Genomic DNA, 17,640 nt, shown 5'->3' with positions numbered 1-17,640 from the left:
TATAAGCGTTTCTTCAGGATAATAAATTGCGTTCCTACAAAATGAACAATGAAACAATTATCAAAATTATTTTGCGTCGAAATGTCGTCAGACACAAAACTAAATCTATTTCACTAGTTAATCTGAAGCCTACATAGTCCCAGGATGTAAATATGTTATATTTTCTAAAACAAAAATATTAAGGCATGATATGTGTTTTGTGGTAGTCCTTCAAAATGAAGGCTTGAAATATTGTGTAATGTTACAAACGTTATGATAGTCCTGAAAAAATAAAACATCATAATTATTGCAACATAAAATATGACTAATTTGTTCTTTAGTTCCATGTATTAATGAAAAAAATTATCTTTTTTTTTTTACTAATTCCTCCAACGGTAAACAAAAGTGACGTAATACCATTTGTTCTTCATTGAGGGCGAGCATTTAAAAATACTAGAAATTATTACAACATGCAATAAAAGTCTAGAGGATGCAACGCACTATGTCAAATTCAAATTTACTATCAGGTTTTTTTTTCTAAATTATATAACCACTGATACTACATTATCACTTGAAACAACTTCTATAATTTGATGTAATAAGAAATCATACATTCAGAGTTTAGTTCATTTATCCTTCTTCTGACCAGAGTTACTGTGTCGATGGACATTAAAACATTTGTCATTATGATACTAATGTAAAGTTTTTCAATCACAGCCCGCAGTTAGATCACAAAAAAAAGATAGTCAGAAACTGGTCAGTGAGAAGTGACATTGTTACTGTGACTTTACACATAATCAACATCTGTTCACTCATTGGATAAGTCACGTTATACGTTCACTCTGGTTTACAGAAGAAGTAAAATCTACTACTTATTTCAGTAAAATACTGCACTCAGATTTTATACATTTCGTTACAAATAATAAATATGTCAACAATAGATTATAGCTAAAAACTTGCCTTGCACATTTTTCTATATACCATAACAGTGTGTGTGTGGATGCATTAGTATTGACTACTTTCAGGTAGTATATTCGATATTAAAAATTGCACCTTTGATCAGAGTTGCAAGAAAATATGATTTTGTATATTTTATTTGACAGCATGACGCCATATTTTTTATGATGCAAATATATGTCTGATGTGTAATTATACTAAGTTAGGTGACTCTTAGTTAAGGAAATATTGTTCTACTTATTTCACACATTGTTGGTTGTTTACCAGAATTTTAATTAATGACATTACGATTGCTTTACACTTTGTTGATTGTTTATCATAATTTCCATTAAGTAGGTCCTGATTGCTTCTCATCTATCTGATGGTAAACTTAAGTAAGTCTAACTGCTTCCTATCTTATGTTTATCAAACTTTACACTGAGTATATCCTGATTATTTCGAACCTTTCTGTTTGTTTGCTAGCTTTATTATTAAGTATGTTTTAATTGTTTACAACATGTTTGTTTCAGTACATTCTGACTACTTAACACATTTTTGAACTTATACTAAATTATTTTTTCTTGTTGTGTTTTTCGTTGCTTCACACTTACCTCATTGTTTTCACACACCTTTCTTTAAGTGTATTCTTATTGCTTAACCCCTCCCTGGTTGTTTACCAAAGTCTTCGTCTGATTATTTTTTGTTTACTGTAAACCTTGCCGAGTTCTTCCAGACTATTCATTGTGTACTGACTGCTTCACACTTCTAGGAGTGTTTACCACATTTTTCATTAAGTACTTTCCGATTACCCGATAAAATGTTAGTCGCTTAACAGCCTTTTCGTTAATTATGTTTTGATTGCTTTGTATCTTACTCGTTGGTTATCAGACTTTTCATTGCTTTTCTGATTGTTTACCAGTCTTTTCGTTCAGTGTATTTCCATTGCTTCATACCTACTTGATTTTTTTCACATATTTTTCGTTAAGTGTTTCACTCCTCTCGGAGTATTAACCACATTTTTCGTTAAGTATTTTCTAATTACTATATGCATTCTTGATGGTATACGATATATTTTGTTAAGCAAGTCCTGATTATTTCACTCATTTGATAAATATGTACCTTTATGATTATTAACTAGACCTTTTGTTAAGTACATTATGATTATTTTTCATCATTTCTGATTGCTTACGAGACTTTTAAGTATGCTTATCATCCGATGATATGGTCTTCCTCAGTTATCTAATGTTTAAAAGAATGAGTACGATTCCATTGAAATATTCTTTAAAGTTTTTACATTTCTAATGACACAACCAGGTCAATTTGTTTGTTATTACTAACTGATTTCACTAACAACTGTAAAATTCGGGGTTTGATTCCCCATAGTATACTGATCGCAGAATGCCTATTATGTAGCTTTTCACTAAGAAAAAACAACATCAATAACAAGCACTCTATCAATAAGTTAAGTTTTATAGCTCATGTTTTATTCTTTATATTTTAAACTAAATGGCACATTTTGCTTGTTCGTCTCACAGATTTATCGCGGTCAATGTTTTAATATTTGTTCATTTGATTACACCTTTTTATGGTATTAGGGTTCTTAAAAATCGCCTTTTCAAGGTGTTTTGGTTTTGTAATTGTTCATTTGAGAATTAGCTTCTCAAAAGTTGTGATTTATTTATTTTTCATCTTACAATAAACTTTTTAAGAATTGTGTAGTCCTTTTGTCCCACTTTCAACTGCCTTTTACTCGTTCAATTCGGTACCGACAGACACGTCGATACCATATAAAACTGTTTTTGAGAACTATATCTCGGAACAGCTAGTATGCGTATTAACATTTTTATTAATAAAGCAGAGAACAACGTTTCGACCTTCTTAGGTCCTTTTCAGATTAACCTTCTTACTTCAAGTAGTATGACGTATTTTTGAGAACTGATGTACATGAACATTTTAGTGTTAGACTGAATCAAATATTCTTTATTTTGAAACAGATGTTCCAAAATTTTTCTTTCAATCACAAAATCATTTAATTCTTCCGGTCTGAGTTTTTAAAAAGTTTAAATTTGGATGTAAACATTAAAGTCTTCTTCAGTTTCAAACCCATAACCCAAGAAAATATACTTTTTATGTTGTGGATACTTACACCTTTTTTGACAAAGTCTAGTGAACTTGCTAAATAAGTAATATCTAACTTGTAACACACATTCGTGTCAAGTCGAGAAAAGAAAAAGACGCAGAAGTCTGTGGTAAAATCGACTAAGATTTACGTAAATTACACTATGTAACAAAAGTACTTTTTCTTGTTCCTGGGCAGAAAGTGTTATTTCCCAATTGCTTATGCCTAAAGTAAATGAAAAAAGACCTATTTTTCTCTTCAAATTTACCCATTTTCCAGAACATTCCAGGTAGATTCAGTGCTGAGTAGCTAATAGAGAATTTTCTCGAACTTACAAGAACTTTCAAGAATGAAAGTGTGCAAGTCGCTAGTCAAAGGAAACATCACCGACATTTTCAAGCTTTTACCCTCGTCAATATGAGCTCTGCTTCTGCCACAATGTATCCGGTCTGTGTGAGGCCGTTGGAATTGCCTGTAACCCGAAATAGTAGCACCTATTCATTCATAGTTCATCCATAGCCTCAAAACTGTGCTGCTCCAAAAAGGTAATAAGTATCCGTCTCTTCCCCAGCTCACTCAGTACACTTCAAAGAAGAATACAATAGCGTCAAGACCTTGCAAGAAGCCTTGAAGTATGATGAGTATGGCTGAGAGGTTATCGGAAACTTCAGAATGGTGGCACTTTAATTGCTCTCCAAGGAGGCTTTACCAAGTTTCCCTGTTATCTTTGCCTTTAGAACAGCAGGGACATCGCAGCACGCTACAACAGGAAGCACTGGCCACAACTGTGGGGAGGCACAATGTTAACTGTGAGCCACTAGTCGACCCCCAGAAGGTGTTGTTCCCACCATTGCACATAAAATTGGGTCTTATGAAACAATTTGTAACAGCTCTTAATAAGGAGTCTGCAGCCTTCAAGTACCTTCGAGACTTCTTCCTTAAGATGTCTGATGCAAAGGTCGAAGCTGGTGTCTTCGTTGGACCACAAATAAAGAAGATCCTGGAGTGCACAGAATTCCCCAAGAAGCTCAGTAAAAAGGAAAAACAGCTTGGGAAAGCTTTGTCGCAGTGGTTCTGGGCTTCTTGAGAAATCACAAGGCCGATAATTATTTGAAACTGGAGGAGGCTCTGGTGAAGAACTATGGGAAAATGGGCTGCAGGATGTCCCTGAAAGTCCATATCCTTGACGCCCATCTTGATAAATTCAAGAACATGGGAGATAACTCAGAAGATCAAGGCGAGCGCTTCCACCAAGATATACTTGATTTTGAACGACAATACCAAAGAGCGTATAATGAAAACATAATGGGAGACTATATTTGGAGGTTGATACGTGAAAATGGTTTATATTACAGTTACAAATCTCGAGAAAGTACTCACTTCTAAACATTTTTGTTAATTTTTGTATAACTTTAATACAAAGACATGTAAATCTTGATTCACATGTTGTTTTATTCAGACCTTATGTAAATAAAAATGTGCAAATTTGCCCGTTTTTACATTGTCCAGGTCACAAAAGCAAAGTTTGAAGGAATTAATGGCCATTTTCTGTATTTTTATAACATAAGTAATTAAGAAATAACACATATCAGCCAAGATCAAAACTTGTGTTACATAGTGTTATTTCTACACACTTATTATTTCATTCCCGTTTTAATAAAGCCGTTTAAATCGAATACTGCTTGCGTTTTCTTACTTATATCTCTAAACTAACCAATTTTACCGTATTATTTTTATCAAGCTGAGATAAAACAAACTGCAATATATAACATAACTTCTTGATCTATATAAACATTAAATAAAAGCACTTCACGACTATCTTCTTCTACAAGTTCTGAAAAATTCACCAAAACGATTAATAAGTAGTCCGATTATTGTAACTGTGGAGCTGAGATCCATGATTTGAGTCACGTCACTGAAAAGAAATACTTTAGATCCGTAATTGTATTATACTGTGTCAACTGTATTATAACAGTGAAAATCAAATCTATTTGGTGGGTGCTGGTGACTAGGTACCTTCCTTCTATTCTACCAGTTCAAAATTAGGGACGGCTAAAGCAAATAATTCTCGTGTAGCTTTGGGCAAAATCCAACAAAACGCACTGGCACTCTGTCATTCTGACAATATGACAGTGGTATTAGCAGACAAAGACTATAAATAATTTCATGTTGATGAAATGTTAAGTTTGGAAGAACACTTACTAATTCGTTTGTGATTTAAAACTAAAGTTAAATATCAAATAAAAAATATCTGAAATGGTAGGTTCAGTATCTTGTAAGTTCTGATAATGAAGTCTTTGTGACGTATCTGAAAAAACTGTACTCATGTTTCCGAATATAATATATATATTGAAAAACCAAAATGTAAATAAGTCTATCTAACACCACAACGTCTCATTCACTTCATTAATAAATGTATAGGACCTACTCTTACAGAATACAGTTTCTTGCACCAACAAACTGTACAAAGATTGCAACTCCACTTATAATTAGGCCTACAACCTAATTGCATCCATTGAATTTTAATAAACGTGTTTCATCAGGTTACAAAACTTATAAGACTTTTCATTTTTCAAGACAGTAAAATCTGTTGAAACTTGTCAGTCTTACAGAAGTCGTGAGGATCGCGTTTCAAAATTTGCCCTTTAACGTTCAGGAGACATGGTTCTCCTGTTTATACAAACTCAATTTCTGACATCCAGTATCAGCTCAGCTTCGTAGGGCAATGAACTGGAGTATAAAGCTTTCACTGTAGTATCAAAGGTTTCTTATAAAGTATTTTCTCCGTACATTTATATTTTCGCATGTTTCACACAGTGAGCTTATTTCCATGGAATTGGCACAATTTGTTTATTGACATTAATTGCATACTTTTTAGATGTTATTCAAGTTTTAAATAACTGATTATTAAAATTCGGTTATCTATTTCTTTGGTTGCCTTATTAAGTTTGTAGATTTTTATATCAAATTTGAATCACATCAGTCTTATCTTGTACATATTTTACCAAATCTATCTTCAACATGATAGTTTCAAACCTAGTTTCACTATGACAAAAAACCACTTTTTTGAGAAGGTTTGATCAATAAAAATAAAAAAAAACTTCCCTATGTTTAAGGTATACCTTATGAAAGTCAAAATTTCCAAAGAAATGTTAGAATAGAATTTACTTTATTATTGGTTTTCCACAATTTGATAATAAATCACAGAAAGAATATTATTAATGTATTTACTTATCGATAATATTGCCTCAGTAATAAATAATTATTAAGGTATAATAACACTTGATTTAATAACACAATATTCTAAGTGTGTAAAGCTTTGAAGATATATTTATTTGGATTTTATAAAGGTGAATTATGACGATCAAAAGCATGTCATTCGATGACTCAGTTATTTGGAGTAGTGTATTTGTACAGTAACTTTGTGCCAGAAACGGTTTTGCCCATCTGAATGATGTGATACAGTAAGATGCTGGTAATGTTATTTGTTTGTCAACGTATAAAAAATCACATTTTCATTGTATATTAGTTGAAGAAGCAATATGGGAAATTACTTTGTCAGTCAATAATTTATTTTATTAAACAAAATAACACTTAAACGTCTTAAATCAACAAGTTAAAAAATAAAAATTGTTCTAATAAATGATGCTCGATTGTTTTTGAAAAATATAATAAAGTAACACAATGTGTTATCTGTTCTGTGTACATCAAAGATATCGAAACCCAATTTTTACAGAAAGTCAAATCTCCCATTGAGTTACCAAAAGAAGTGAGACTAATGTATTTATTTCAATTAAACTATAGCACGAAAATAAACAAGAATAACTTTATCTTTTTACTTTTGAATTGTGGCGATTACTCTATTCAAAGAACGAAAAACAACTGAGTGAATAACATATAAATATTTATATATATTGAAACCTAGACTTAAACTTACACTAAATTACATAACTCAGAAATCTATCAACTCAATGGAGAAGATGGCAGTGGCATATTTAATCATAAGACGCTCCAATATTTTTACTTTATTTTATTTGTTTGAGTGATATTTTTGCAATCAGAATTCCGTTTCCAGGTATTTTAATAAAAGTCTGCATTACTAGTCTATTCTCAAGTGGGACTTGTATACAAAATGAAACGACTACAATAAGGTTAATTTTTTCAAAATATATTCTAATAAGTCTCTTTGAAGCCAGTTAATATCAAACGATTGTTGTTGTTGTTGTTTCGAATTAAGCGCAAAGCTACACAATGGCCTATCTGTGCTCTACCAACCACAGATATCAAAACACGAATTTTAGCGTTTTAAGTCCGCAAGCACACTGGTGAGATGATAAATACAAACTTAATGTTCTAGAAAAACAACGCATAGTGCGTAGATGCTCTGAACGATTTTATTTGTTCCTATTGTAGCAGGTAGAAACAAAACATCAGTTTTTGTCCAATCATATGTCACGACTACCGGGTTCCCCATTCCGGTGGGGCACGGGAGAGCTTGGGACGAAAGTTTTTGGAAATCGAAATTTTATAAGGATGTTTTTTAACTACTAATTATTCTTCCAACCATTCAAAACCAGCGCTAAGAAAAACAACCGATATTACAACAAAAGTGGAAAAAAGTTGAGAAAAAATTAAACACTCCGTAATTATCACTCCAACCAAACTGCTCAGACTTAAGTCTGATAAAAAACAAATAAACCACAAGACAACAAACCTAAACTCCTGGTTTATAATTTAGTAAATTTGACCGGCACATTTACAACATTGTATGAGAAACGAAAATCTCAGTTCATGCTTCACTTAGTGGAAATTCTTCTGTTCACTGTGTCAAAATTCTTACTTCGTTACTATTCAAACGTTCTTTTGACAATCTCGGACTCAACAGTAGAGAAAAATGACTATTTTGGGAGGTGATGGATATCCCATCAGATACGGAAACCCAAGAAGAACATATATGGCTGTGTATGGCATAAACCAGGAATAATGTTTTCCGTATTATTGTTTTTTTTTAATCTAAGTATTCATTAAGGTGTTTCTATCGTGAACCATCCGTTCATTTATTTCACCATTAGTTTAGCACTTCTCTCTCCTCTTATCCTTTTCCCCGCTGGTACAGTGGTAAGTCTCCGGATTTACAACGCTAAAATCAGGGGTTTGATTCCCCTCGGTGGACTCAGCAGGTAGTCCAATGTGACTTTGCTTTAAGAAAAACACACAAACATACTCTCCTCTTATCCTGTTTCCCGCTGGTACAGTGGTAAGTCTCCGGATTTACAACGCTAAAATCAGAAGTTCGATTCCCCTTGGTTGACTCAGCAGATAGACCGATGTGGCTTTGCTATAAGCAAAACACACAAACATACTCTCCTCTTATCCTGTTTCCCGCTGGTACAGTGGTAAGTCTCCGGATTTACAACGCTAAAATCAGAAGTTCGATTCCCCTTGGTTGACTCAGCAGATAGACCGATGTGGCTTTGCTATAAGCAAAACACACAAACATACTCTCCTCTTATCCTGTTTCCCGCTGGTACAGTGGTAAGTCTCCGGATTTACAACGCTAAAATCAGAAGTTCGATTCCCCTTGGTTGACTCAGCAGATAGACCGATGTGGCTTTGCTATAAGCAAAACACACAAACATACTCTCCTCTTATCCTGTTTCCCGCTGGTACAGTGGTAAGTCTCCGGATTTACAACGCTAAAATCAGAAGTTCGATTCCCCTTGGTTGACTCAGCAGATAGACCGATGTGGCTTTGCTATAAGCAAAACACACAAACATACTCTCCTCTTATCCTGTTTCCCGCTGGTACAGTGGCAAGTCTCCGGATTTACAACGCTAAAATCAGAAGTTCGATTCCCCTTGGTTGACTCAGCAGATAGACCGATGTGGCTTTGCTATAAGCAAAACACACAAACATACTCTCCTCTTATCCTGTTTCCCGCTGGTACAGTGGTAAGTCTCCGGATTTACAACGCTAAAATCAGAAGTTCGATTCCCCTTGGTTGACTCAGCAGATAGACCGATGTGGCTTTGCTATAAGCAAAACACACAAACATACTCTCCTCTTATCCTGTTTCCCGCTGGTACAGTGGTAAGTCTCCGGATTTACAACGCTAAAATCAGAAGTTCGATTCCCCTCGGTTGACTCAGCAGATAGCCCGATGTGCTATAAGAAAACATACATACATTCTCCTCTTCCTGCTCTCATACCCACTTGAGATACATCCACAAACATGCCGTTCCTATACACGCTACTTCTCTTTCAGCAACACTTCCTCCCCCGAAGTTTCTCTAATTTCTCTTACGTCTAAACGTTTTCAGCAAATGATGTGCAGTCATGATTGAGTTCAAACTCCTACACTTGTAACACTTAGGGCACTTTGTTACTTTACATTTGCAGGCCAGCTTTTAATCCAAACACGTTTCATCTCGAAAAGAACAAACAATCAGAGAATTTGGCTTGTTGTCTCAGAAGTTCCTCACACAAAAACGCAAAGAATGATGAGTGCTCAGTAAATGATTTACTAGAACATTGGGGTCCGGCATGGCCAGGCAGATTAAGGCGTTTGACTCGTAATCTGAGTGTTACGGGTTCGAATCCCCGTCGCACCAAACATGCTCGCCCTTTCAGCCGTGGAGGAGTTATAATGTGACGGTCAATCCCACTATTCGTTGGTAAAAGAGTAGCCCAAGAGTTGGCGTTGGGTGGTGATGACTAGCTGCCTTCCCTCTAGTCTAACACTGCTAAATTAGGGACGGCTAGCGCAGATAGCCCTCATGTAGCTTTGCGCGAAATTCAAAACAAACAAACTAGAACACTGCTATGACAATCATCAGAATCAAAAGAAAAACAAAAATCTACTGATAAAAACTATTCATAACGGATATTCCTGTAGCTCTTGTAACTTTTCAGAAAAAATAAGCTAAGCAAGAAGGCTAAATGACGATACAGTTCTTACAAAGTGCTCTAACATTTCTGCTGTCGTTGAGTCACAGACTGATTGTTAATATTATCTTCGTTCTTTATAAATAACTTTAAAAATACAAGATTAGAAAAATGAAATGTCGATTATTTTTAAAACTAGGTTTAAATCAATTAACTTACAATTTATAAAGTAAAATAATATCTAACCAAGAAGATTTGTGGTGTAGAACTCTGGTGAAGTGCGTAATGTTACTACAGTGTAACGTCACAAAAAGCTGTTGTCTTTTATGAAAATGATACGAGTAACTGATATAAATAACTTTTCAACAAACTCTTATGATACATTCAAGCCTGATGAGGGCTGATTTTGAGTGAAAGGTATTGACAGCAGTGATATACGAGGTATACTTCAAGTTCTATTACACACACCTTACAAGAAATTCAAATTGGACCAGTTAAAAACGGTATGATTTAACTATTATCAGTGTGATATCATGGTTTACACATATAGTATCTGATATATTTAATTTTCGTTTAACCCAAATAATAAATAACGTTTTAAGTTATCTTTATGTTGCTACGAGTTTTAATTTTGTAACTTTAAAAACAGATTAATATATGCATATTTAGTGACATCTAGTATCTATGATACGTACTAACAAAACATACATTAAAATTATTTATACCACATAATAACATATTTTGAGCATTTATTTTGTATAATGTTTTTAAGAAATGACTGCTGTTTCATGATAATATGGATTATTTAATATCTGTTATTCATCAAGATAAAAGTAATTAAACTTTCTATCTTGGTTTCGCCGGGAGAAACCTCCAACTCGCATCTATACAGTTGCTGTCGAGTTTCAACACATCTGTACACAAAACGAAAAACACACCGTATTGCAGACGTTTGCTGGAATATTTTGTTAAATATTTATAACCACCATAACAATAGCTATTTACAACAACGTAACCTGGAGACGATTACAACACTCTTATATAAAAACATCACATGTTTAAACGTACAACAGCTGGAATGTTTAAATAAGTTATTTTATTTTAATGGTTAGGTTCTCTTACACACATAATTATATCAACTTGTTTAAATATATGTATAAAACTAAAAACATAGTTTCCTCTCTTGCACTGCATGGGTTCAATTCAAAATGTTTGTCATCTTCTTTGCAATTGCGTAAGGTTAAGCAGGCTGGTGTATTTTTGTGATATAAACCATTTGCACATGTTGAGTTATGGTTGATTCCATATTCTATATCATACATACATACATACATAGATGCATATATACAGACAAACATAGAAATGGAAGGTAAACACAGAATCAGCTGATAAAGTGCAGATGAGCAGACAGGTAGAAGATAATACCAGTTGGGATGTGCAGACAAACACATCGAGATGTATATAAACCACATAATTACTATTTGAACTCTTTCAATAAGTATATTTAGTTCGCATATTTAATTAGATTGTTAAGACTTCAGACGTTTTCAGATCGAAGGATGAAGCACACCTAGGTAGAAAAGAAACGCTGTTTTCTGGTTGAGGTTCATATGATACAAGCTCAACTGAGGATGTAATACTAGGACTGTCTGCTGAAGAAGTTGTTTGTCCTGTGGCTAAGGCCAACACTGAATGTCTTCGATTCAAAAATTTTACAACCATACGAGCAGTTGCAGAAGAATACGAAGGCGGCGGCGTGTATTTTGGCGGTGGATCTTCTTCGTAAGCTGTGTTAATCATTCCTATAGTTGAAGTTTGATTGGCACCATCACGTATAACACTAGAAGTTATGTCGGCCGAGGCAAAAACGGGAAAACACCACGACTGGATTCTCTACAAAAAAGGAAATAACTAACGACATTTTTGACGACTGTATTTGTGCAAATTTTTGGATTACTTTTATCTGCAATTATTTCACACCCAGTTAGCGTTTGGTTCCAGGTTTTACGGTAACACTATGCAGAAAAATATACATCTGAAAACGACACCATTCCTTGCTCTTAGCCACTACAAAATTTCACGTTCTAATTAACAAAGACTTAATTTTCCATCTGCAAAATACTCCCCTTTTTCCATGTAATTTTTGTAGTTATTCACATAACGGGTATGTCAGATTTTTTTTTTTACTTTAGTAGTTCAAACAAAGTTAATAAATGGGGTGCAAAGAATATGATACTCTTCCAAGCATCAATCACAATGCTTGGTTGTTTTGACCAGAATAGCCTTAATGTGCATTCGAACTAAATTACCAGATCGGAGATACCTAGAGTTCAGGTATGGCCATTTTTAATATTAGACTATTGACCACAGATAAAATAGACAGTCGGCAGCATTTGTCGCCGAAGGGATTTGTTCAGCTACTTGGGTCGAATAATAGTATTGAACTTAATCTTTATAACGCGCCTATAACTCTAAATCAAGAGCGTGTTGAATTACATCACATCGTGAACTTTGAACCCTGTGATCCCAAATTCACATCGCTAGCCAACATGCAACAACCTGGACTAGTGATGGATCTAGGAGTAAAGCAACTTGCATTACCTTTAAAAATATGGAAATTTATACCTACAAATAAATAAAAAACCCTCAACTGGTAAAGCAAAAACTAAAATTATAATTTTCTTGCTTCGATACATGTTAAATTACCCATTCTATCACCATTACACGAAACGTTAGAAAGCCAGTTGATGTGTCAAGTTTTTAAAACGGTAATTTAATAAAACTCAGTAACGATTATTTTAGTACGTGTATATGTAATGTTTTATGGCGAAGAATCATATTTTGAACTTGGGTGGATATAGATCTTACAATAAGTAGTTAAAATGGTTTGTTTGTGTGCGATTAATATTACAATGATGGTTTAAAACTACAACGTTTTATGTATACGTGTTTCATAAGAAAATATATAATTGCAATGTACTGTAACTTTCATGTTTATAGAAGTTTTATAACCAACTTCCAGAACGCAGTTTAAATGTACACGTCTTTTAATGAAACTCCAGAATGCAGGTTCGATTCTCTACGAGTGCATATTTTACATAAAAAGTGCAAGTTATATGTATATGTGAAGATTTCATGATAAAACATCAAAAAATGTATTTGTTATTTGCATAAATAACATTAACTGTGTTGCTTATTTTAATTTTTTTATAAATCAGTAAAATTTACACAGAAAATTCAATTTATCTTACAGTAACACAAGAACTAATGTATAAGTTATACTTTTTTCTACTTTACAGTTTTTAAAGACTATTATAATTGACTTCTTACTACGACTGTTTACAACATACCTCGTGAAATGCTTGTGTGGAAGAAGGTTTCAAATATCGAAACCCCTGAAACGTGGCTACACCTACTACTAAGATAAGAGGCAAGACTTGAATCAGCACAGACAACTTCTTTACCCATGGCGCCCAGAAAGGATACTCCTCCGCGTATTCAGCCCAAATGGACCACGAGTTCCCAGATCGCAGGAAAGAAATTGACAAGACCTTCAAAAATTATAGTAAATTCAATGTCCATGAATGTTTTCCAACTCCTCCAAGTAGTTGATGATCAAAGAACTATAAACTATATTGAATACTAGAATACGATAACTCTAGATTATCTCAGACATTCAAATCGTATTTTTTAGGCCAACTGAAGTATTAAGTTACTAGAAAAAGGTATAAGGCCATGAAAAGCTTAAAAATTAATGTTATAAATAGTGGGCGTTGGCTGCCACATTCCACTATTCTGAGCATAGAATCTGATTGATGTGACTACATAAAAAAATAAAATACATTTTGTCTTCAATGAAAATCAATTCTTTAATTTTTTTGCACTTACTATTAACCTCCAAATAATTACTTCTTTAAACAATATAACCAATCACAAAGTCAATATACATCAGGATCAAAGTCAAGGTAATCACAAATTTAAGATGCTTGTAGGATCAAATCCATGATAACAATGTAATTTCAAATTCAAGGTCAACATTACCACAAGTTTAAACAACGTTAGCGTCATAATGACGTCATTTATTACCTTCACCACCGAAAGCAGATGGAGATTGTTTTCACCCCTCTGTGTGCATGGGGGAAAGAGGATCAGGGTCGTGGCTAAGATCACAAAAATAAAACATTTCCTATATGTTAACACAGGGGTCGATTTTTCATGCTATTTTTTGCTCTATAATTCAGTGAAAAATAATCAGATTTTAATGAAAATTAGCGGACACATGTGAAATGTTATTCTCCATTCTCTTACTAAAAATAGTCTCTGTCCACTGATAAGAACGGCATACGCAAACATTTTCGTATTTTTGAAAGTCAAATATGGTTAACGCTGCATGGCGGATGTATACACTCTACTGAGTGTCCCCGCCTAGTATTTCAACGAAATGACGAAATTTTTATTGCAACAAAAATGTTTAATTTGTAGTATTTTTGTTCACTTCACAAATAGTGAAGAAGAAATATCTGTTCGTTAGTTAAAACTTACAGACAGCACTATGAAAAATTCTTCGTACAAAACTTACCATTAAACTTATGGGTAAAACGACATTCCACTGGAAAGTCAGAATTGGCAGAAGCCAGATCTGATTGGACTGTGACTGAGCAATAACGGTGACTAGTTGGTCAGTCCCATACGGCCGACCTCAAGGAAGAATCAAATTGTATTTCTCACATTTAAAGAGATGAACATGTTAAATATGACATATTTAAATACACCAGATAAATATTGTTTATGTAATAAAATATATAAAACTGTCATCCATATATTCTGTTACTGTGTATATTTGAGAATTTGTACGTGTTGCATTACTAACAGAATAGATGACAGCCATACATTTTAAGCAAATGGATAAAACTGAAAAGGATTTATATGGTATAAAATTTTTTAAGGATGGCAGAACCCACTCAATGTCTCAAAAGAGAGAAATGGCCAATAAATATTAACTCATACTCGTCACTGTATATGTCGTCATTTCCAGCCAACTAGACTACAGAATACGATCTATGCACGAGAAAAACAAAGATAGATATTAAAATGTCATCCAGTAGTTACAAGTAACTCCGACATACTTCCATGCCAGATTTTTCAAACAAGAACATACTACATATTATGCAGCTTAATCTTAAAGCCATTTTAAAGTGGTTTATATTGGTTTCACAATTTTCAAGGTATCACTTCCAGAAAATATAATATTTGTGTAAAAAGTTCATAGACACATCACACTAGTCTAAAAAATACCTCGTCTTACGACCAAAACATTAATATTTCCATTTTAACATAAAAAATTATATTGAAACTCATTACAATACAGATAAAGAAAATGTACGCACGACACATCAGCTTCTATAACTTACCTCTTATAAACAGTATTGCTATCAGCATAACCAAGTACAACACAGAAATCCACCAGAGAGAGCCAATACAAAAGTCCATAAAATATAAAACATAAATCCCAATCTGTAAGACAGAAGAAAATGCAATTAGTAATTGCATCATCATGATAGCATGTTTTAAGAGCTAAGTACTAGATAACAATTTAATTAACCTGATCTGGAGGTGTTAAATAGATAAATATTTTCGTGATTAAATATACCCCCTTGAAATAGAGTAGAATGGTATATAAACACAACTTTAGTCAGAATCTACGAGTGCAATTTCATACGTGTGTTAAGTACTTTTTTTCCTGAATAATACAAAACGCTGTATATAGTAAACTTGTCTTTTTAAGTGAAAAAAAGAGATATTTCTTACCATGATAATAAATATAAGTTCGTTGTATGACGAAAGTGTCCATTTCAAACCTTTTGTTAAAACGAAATCAGATTTCTTATTGAATGCTCTGGCCGCTCGAGTGCAGGACTAGTATAAAGTCTGAACGTTTTTTTTGGGTTTTCTTCCATGATCTGAAACTTGTGTGATTGTAACAATACCCGTTAACCCCAGGCGGCTTAGTGGTAATCCTGACGATTATAGCACTTCGTAACACCAAAATTTAGAATTCGATCCCTTGCATATACAGTTGTATTTCTTTCCGTTTAAACAAAACAGAACGAAGCAAACACTTTTAAAATGAAAATAAGAAACTATGGCGAAAAAGCACTTAATTTTTCTCAAAATACAACCAGTTCATTTTCTGTAAAACTAAAAATTACTTCGTTAAAGCTTCTACGTTTAAGAACAGAGGGTTAAGTTTTATTTATCGTTTTTATCCAAACCAAAACACATTTTTTACATCTACACTTGTAGGGTTTTTTTTTCTATCATTGGAATAGACAATCAAAAAACTACCGGTACCTGTATTTTTCAGTTAAACCAGGCATAACCACTTTCTTAAGAATACTACGTTGTGTTTATGAAATATCTCCGTAAAGACCAAGAAATATCAACCGTGTATCTTTTTGACTTCATGTTATAACAAATTTTTCATTATTCAACCTTATAATAAACATAGGTAGAATTACAGTAGTAGCTAATATTGTTTCCAACGAGATTAGTTAGCCTACCTGTAAATAATTTACCAGTTTATGTTACCATACATAACACAATTATTGTAAGGTAATTTAATTTATTACAAATTCTTTGGCTCAATTCTTAGATGCTTCTACCATCTAGTATACAAAGTAAGAGCTATAAAAGAAACGTGTGCGTGTTTTCCTTACACTAAAGCCACATCGGGCTATCTGCTGAACCAACCGAGGAATCGAACCTCTGATTTTAACGTTGTAAACCCATTGACACCGCTGTACTGGCGGGGAGCTAAAAGAAACGCACATTTTCTAATTTGTTGTATGTAAATAAGGTAAATCTTAATAAATGTTTTCATCTCTCTCAGTTCAGTGTATATTCAAAGGTATGAGAATGGAAACTTTTCAAAATCAAACGCGGTCGAACAAAAACTCGCAAGATGGTCTTCTCTTTGTATTACGCACATTAGCGATACACTACAAATGGCGTTACTTGAAAATTTAAAGATCTTTCACAACTTTGTTTTCTTCCTCTCTTTCTAGTGTTCATTAGTATTTCTAGCACACACATTATTGGTTGTCTTCAGCTGTTAGAGGATAGCTGTTATGTTAGGGATAAAAGCCTACATTTGGTTATGGTTCTTTTCTCTTACAGCCATAAAGAAAATTTCAAATATTTTCAGTCTTAATCTAGATAATCATTCAAAATTTAAAATATAAAGCTATTTATAGACATTTTAATGAAACGGAATAAGTAACTATTCCGTAAAAGAATCTTGTTATTTTTTTAAGAGGCTAAACACAAAATTTTATGTGAAGAATGAAAAATAAAAATATTTTTCGAAAATTTATATAGAACCAGAAGAGGTAACATATAACGAAATTCAACGTACATGTTACCAACTTACGAGAGAAAATCTAAATATAATAAAGGTTGTAAAAGGTTTGATAATGAAAAATGTTAAAAAATATCAAAACTGCATAGGTTAGAATCTTGTAAATGTCAAAACATACCACAAGTCCGCAAAGCTTACAAGATTTGTTTATAGAACAAAGCTACATACAAAAGCTATCTGCGCTCTGTTTTTTGAGCATTAAGCACAAAGATACACAAGGGGCTATCTGCGATCTGCCACCCATGAATATCGAAACCCAGTTTTTTTTTAGCGGTGTGAGTCCGAAGACACGCCGCTGTGCCA

General features: G+C 33.4%; 1 protein-coding gene across 4 annotated transcripts in view; it reads right to left on the bottom strand.

Annotated features, from left to right (window-relative positions):
* Positions 1–10,995: 10,995 nt before the first annotated feature.
* The window catches only part of LOC143241009 (sodium-dependent transporter bedraggled-like), a 75,829-nt gene continuing 69,184 nt past the window's right edge, over positions 10,996–17,640 (bottom strand). For all 4 annotated transcript variants that reach the window (XM_076484411.1, XM_076484414.1, XM_076484413.1 and 1 more), the window contains exons 12-15: positions 15,332–15,434; positions 14,500–14,618; positions 13,271–13,471; positions 10,996–11,813 (exon numbers count right to left, since the gene is read on the bottom strand). In XM_076484411.1, coding sequence (XP_076340526.1) covers positions 11,442–11,813; positions 13,271–13,471; positions 14,500–14,618; positions 15,332–15,434 — 795 coding nt within the window. In that variant the 3' untranslated portion in view covers positions 10,996–11,441. The remainder of the gene's footprint in view (positions 11,814–13,270; positions 13,472–14,499; positions 14,619–15,331; positions 15,435–17,640) is intronic.

This window comes from Tachypleus tridentatus, chromosome 13 (assembly GCF_004210375.1).
Source record: "Tachypleus tridentatus isolate NWPU-2018 chromosome 13, ASM421037v1, whole genome shotgun sequence".
Lineage (NCBI taxonomy): Eukaryota > Metazoa > Arthropoda > Merostomata > Xiphosura > Limulidae > Tachypleus > Tachypleus tridentatus.
This window is presented reverse-complemented; position numbering and strand designations above follow the sequence as displayed.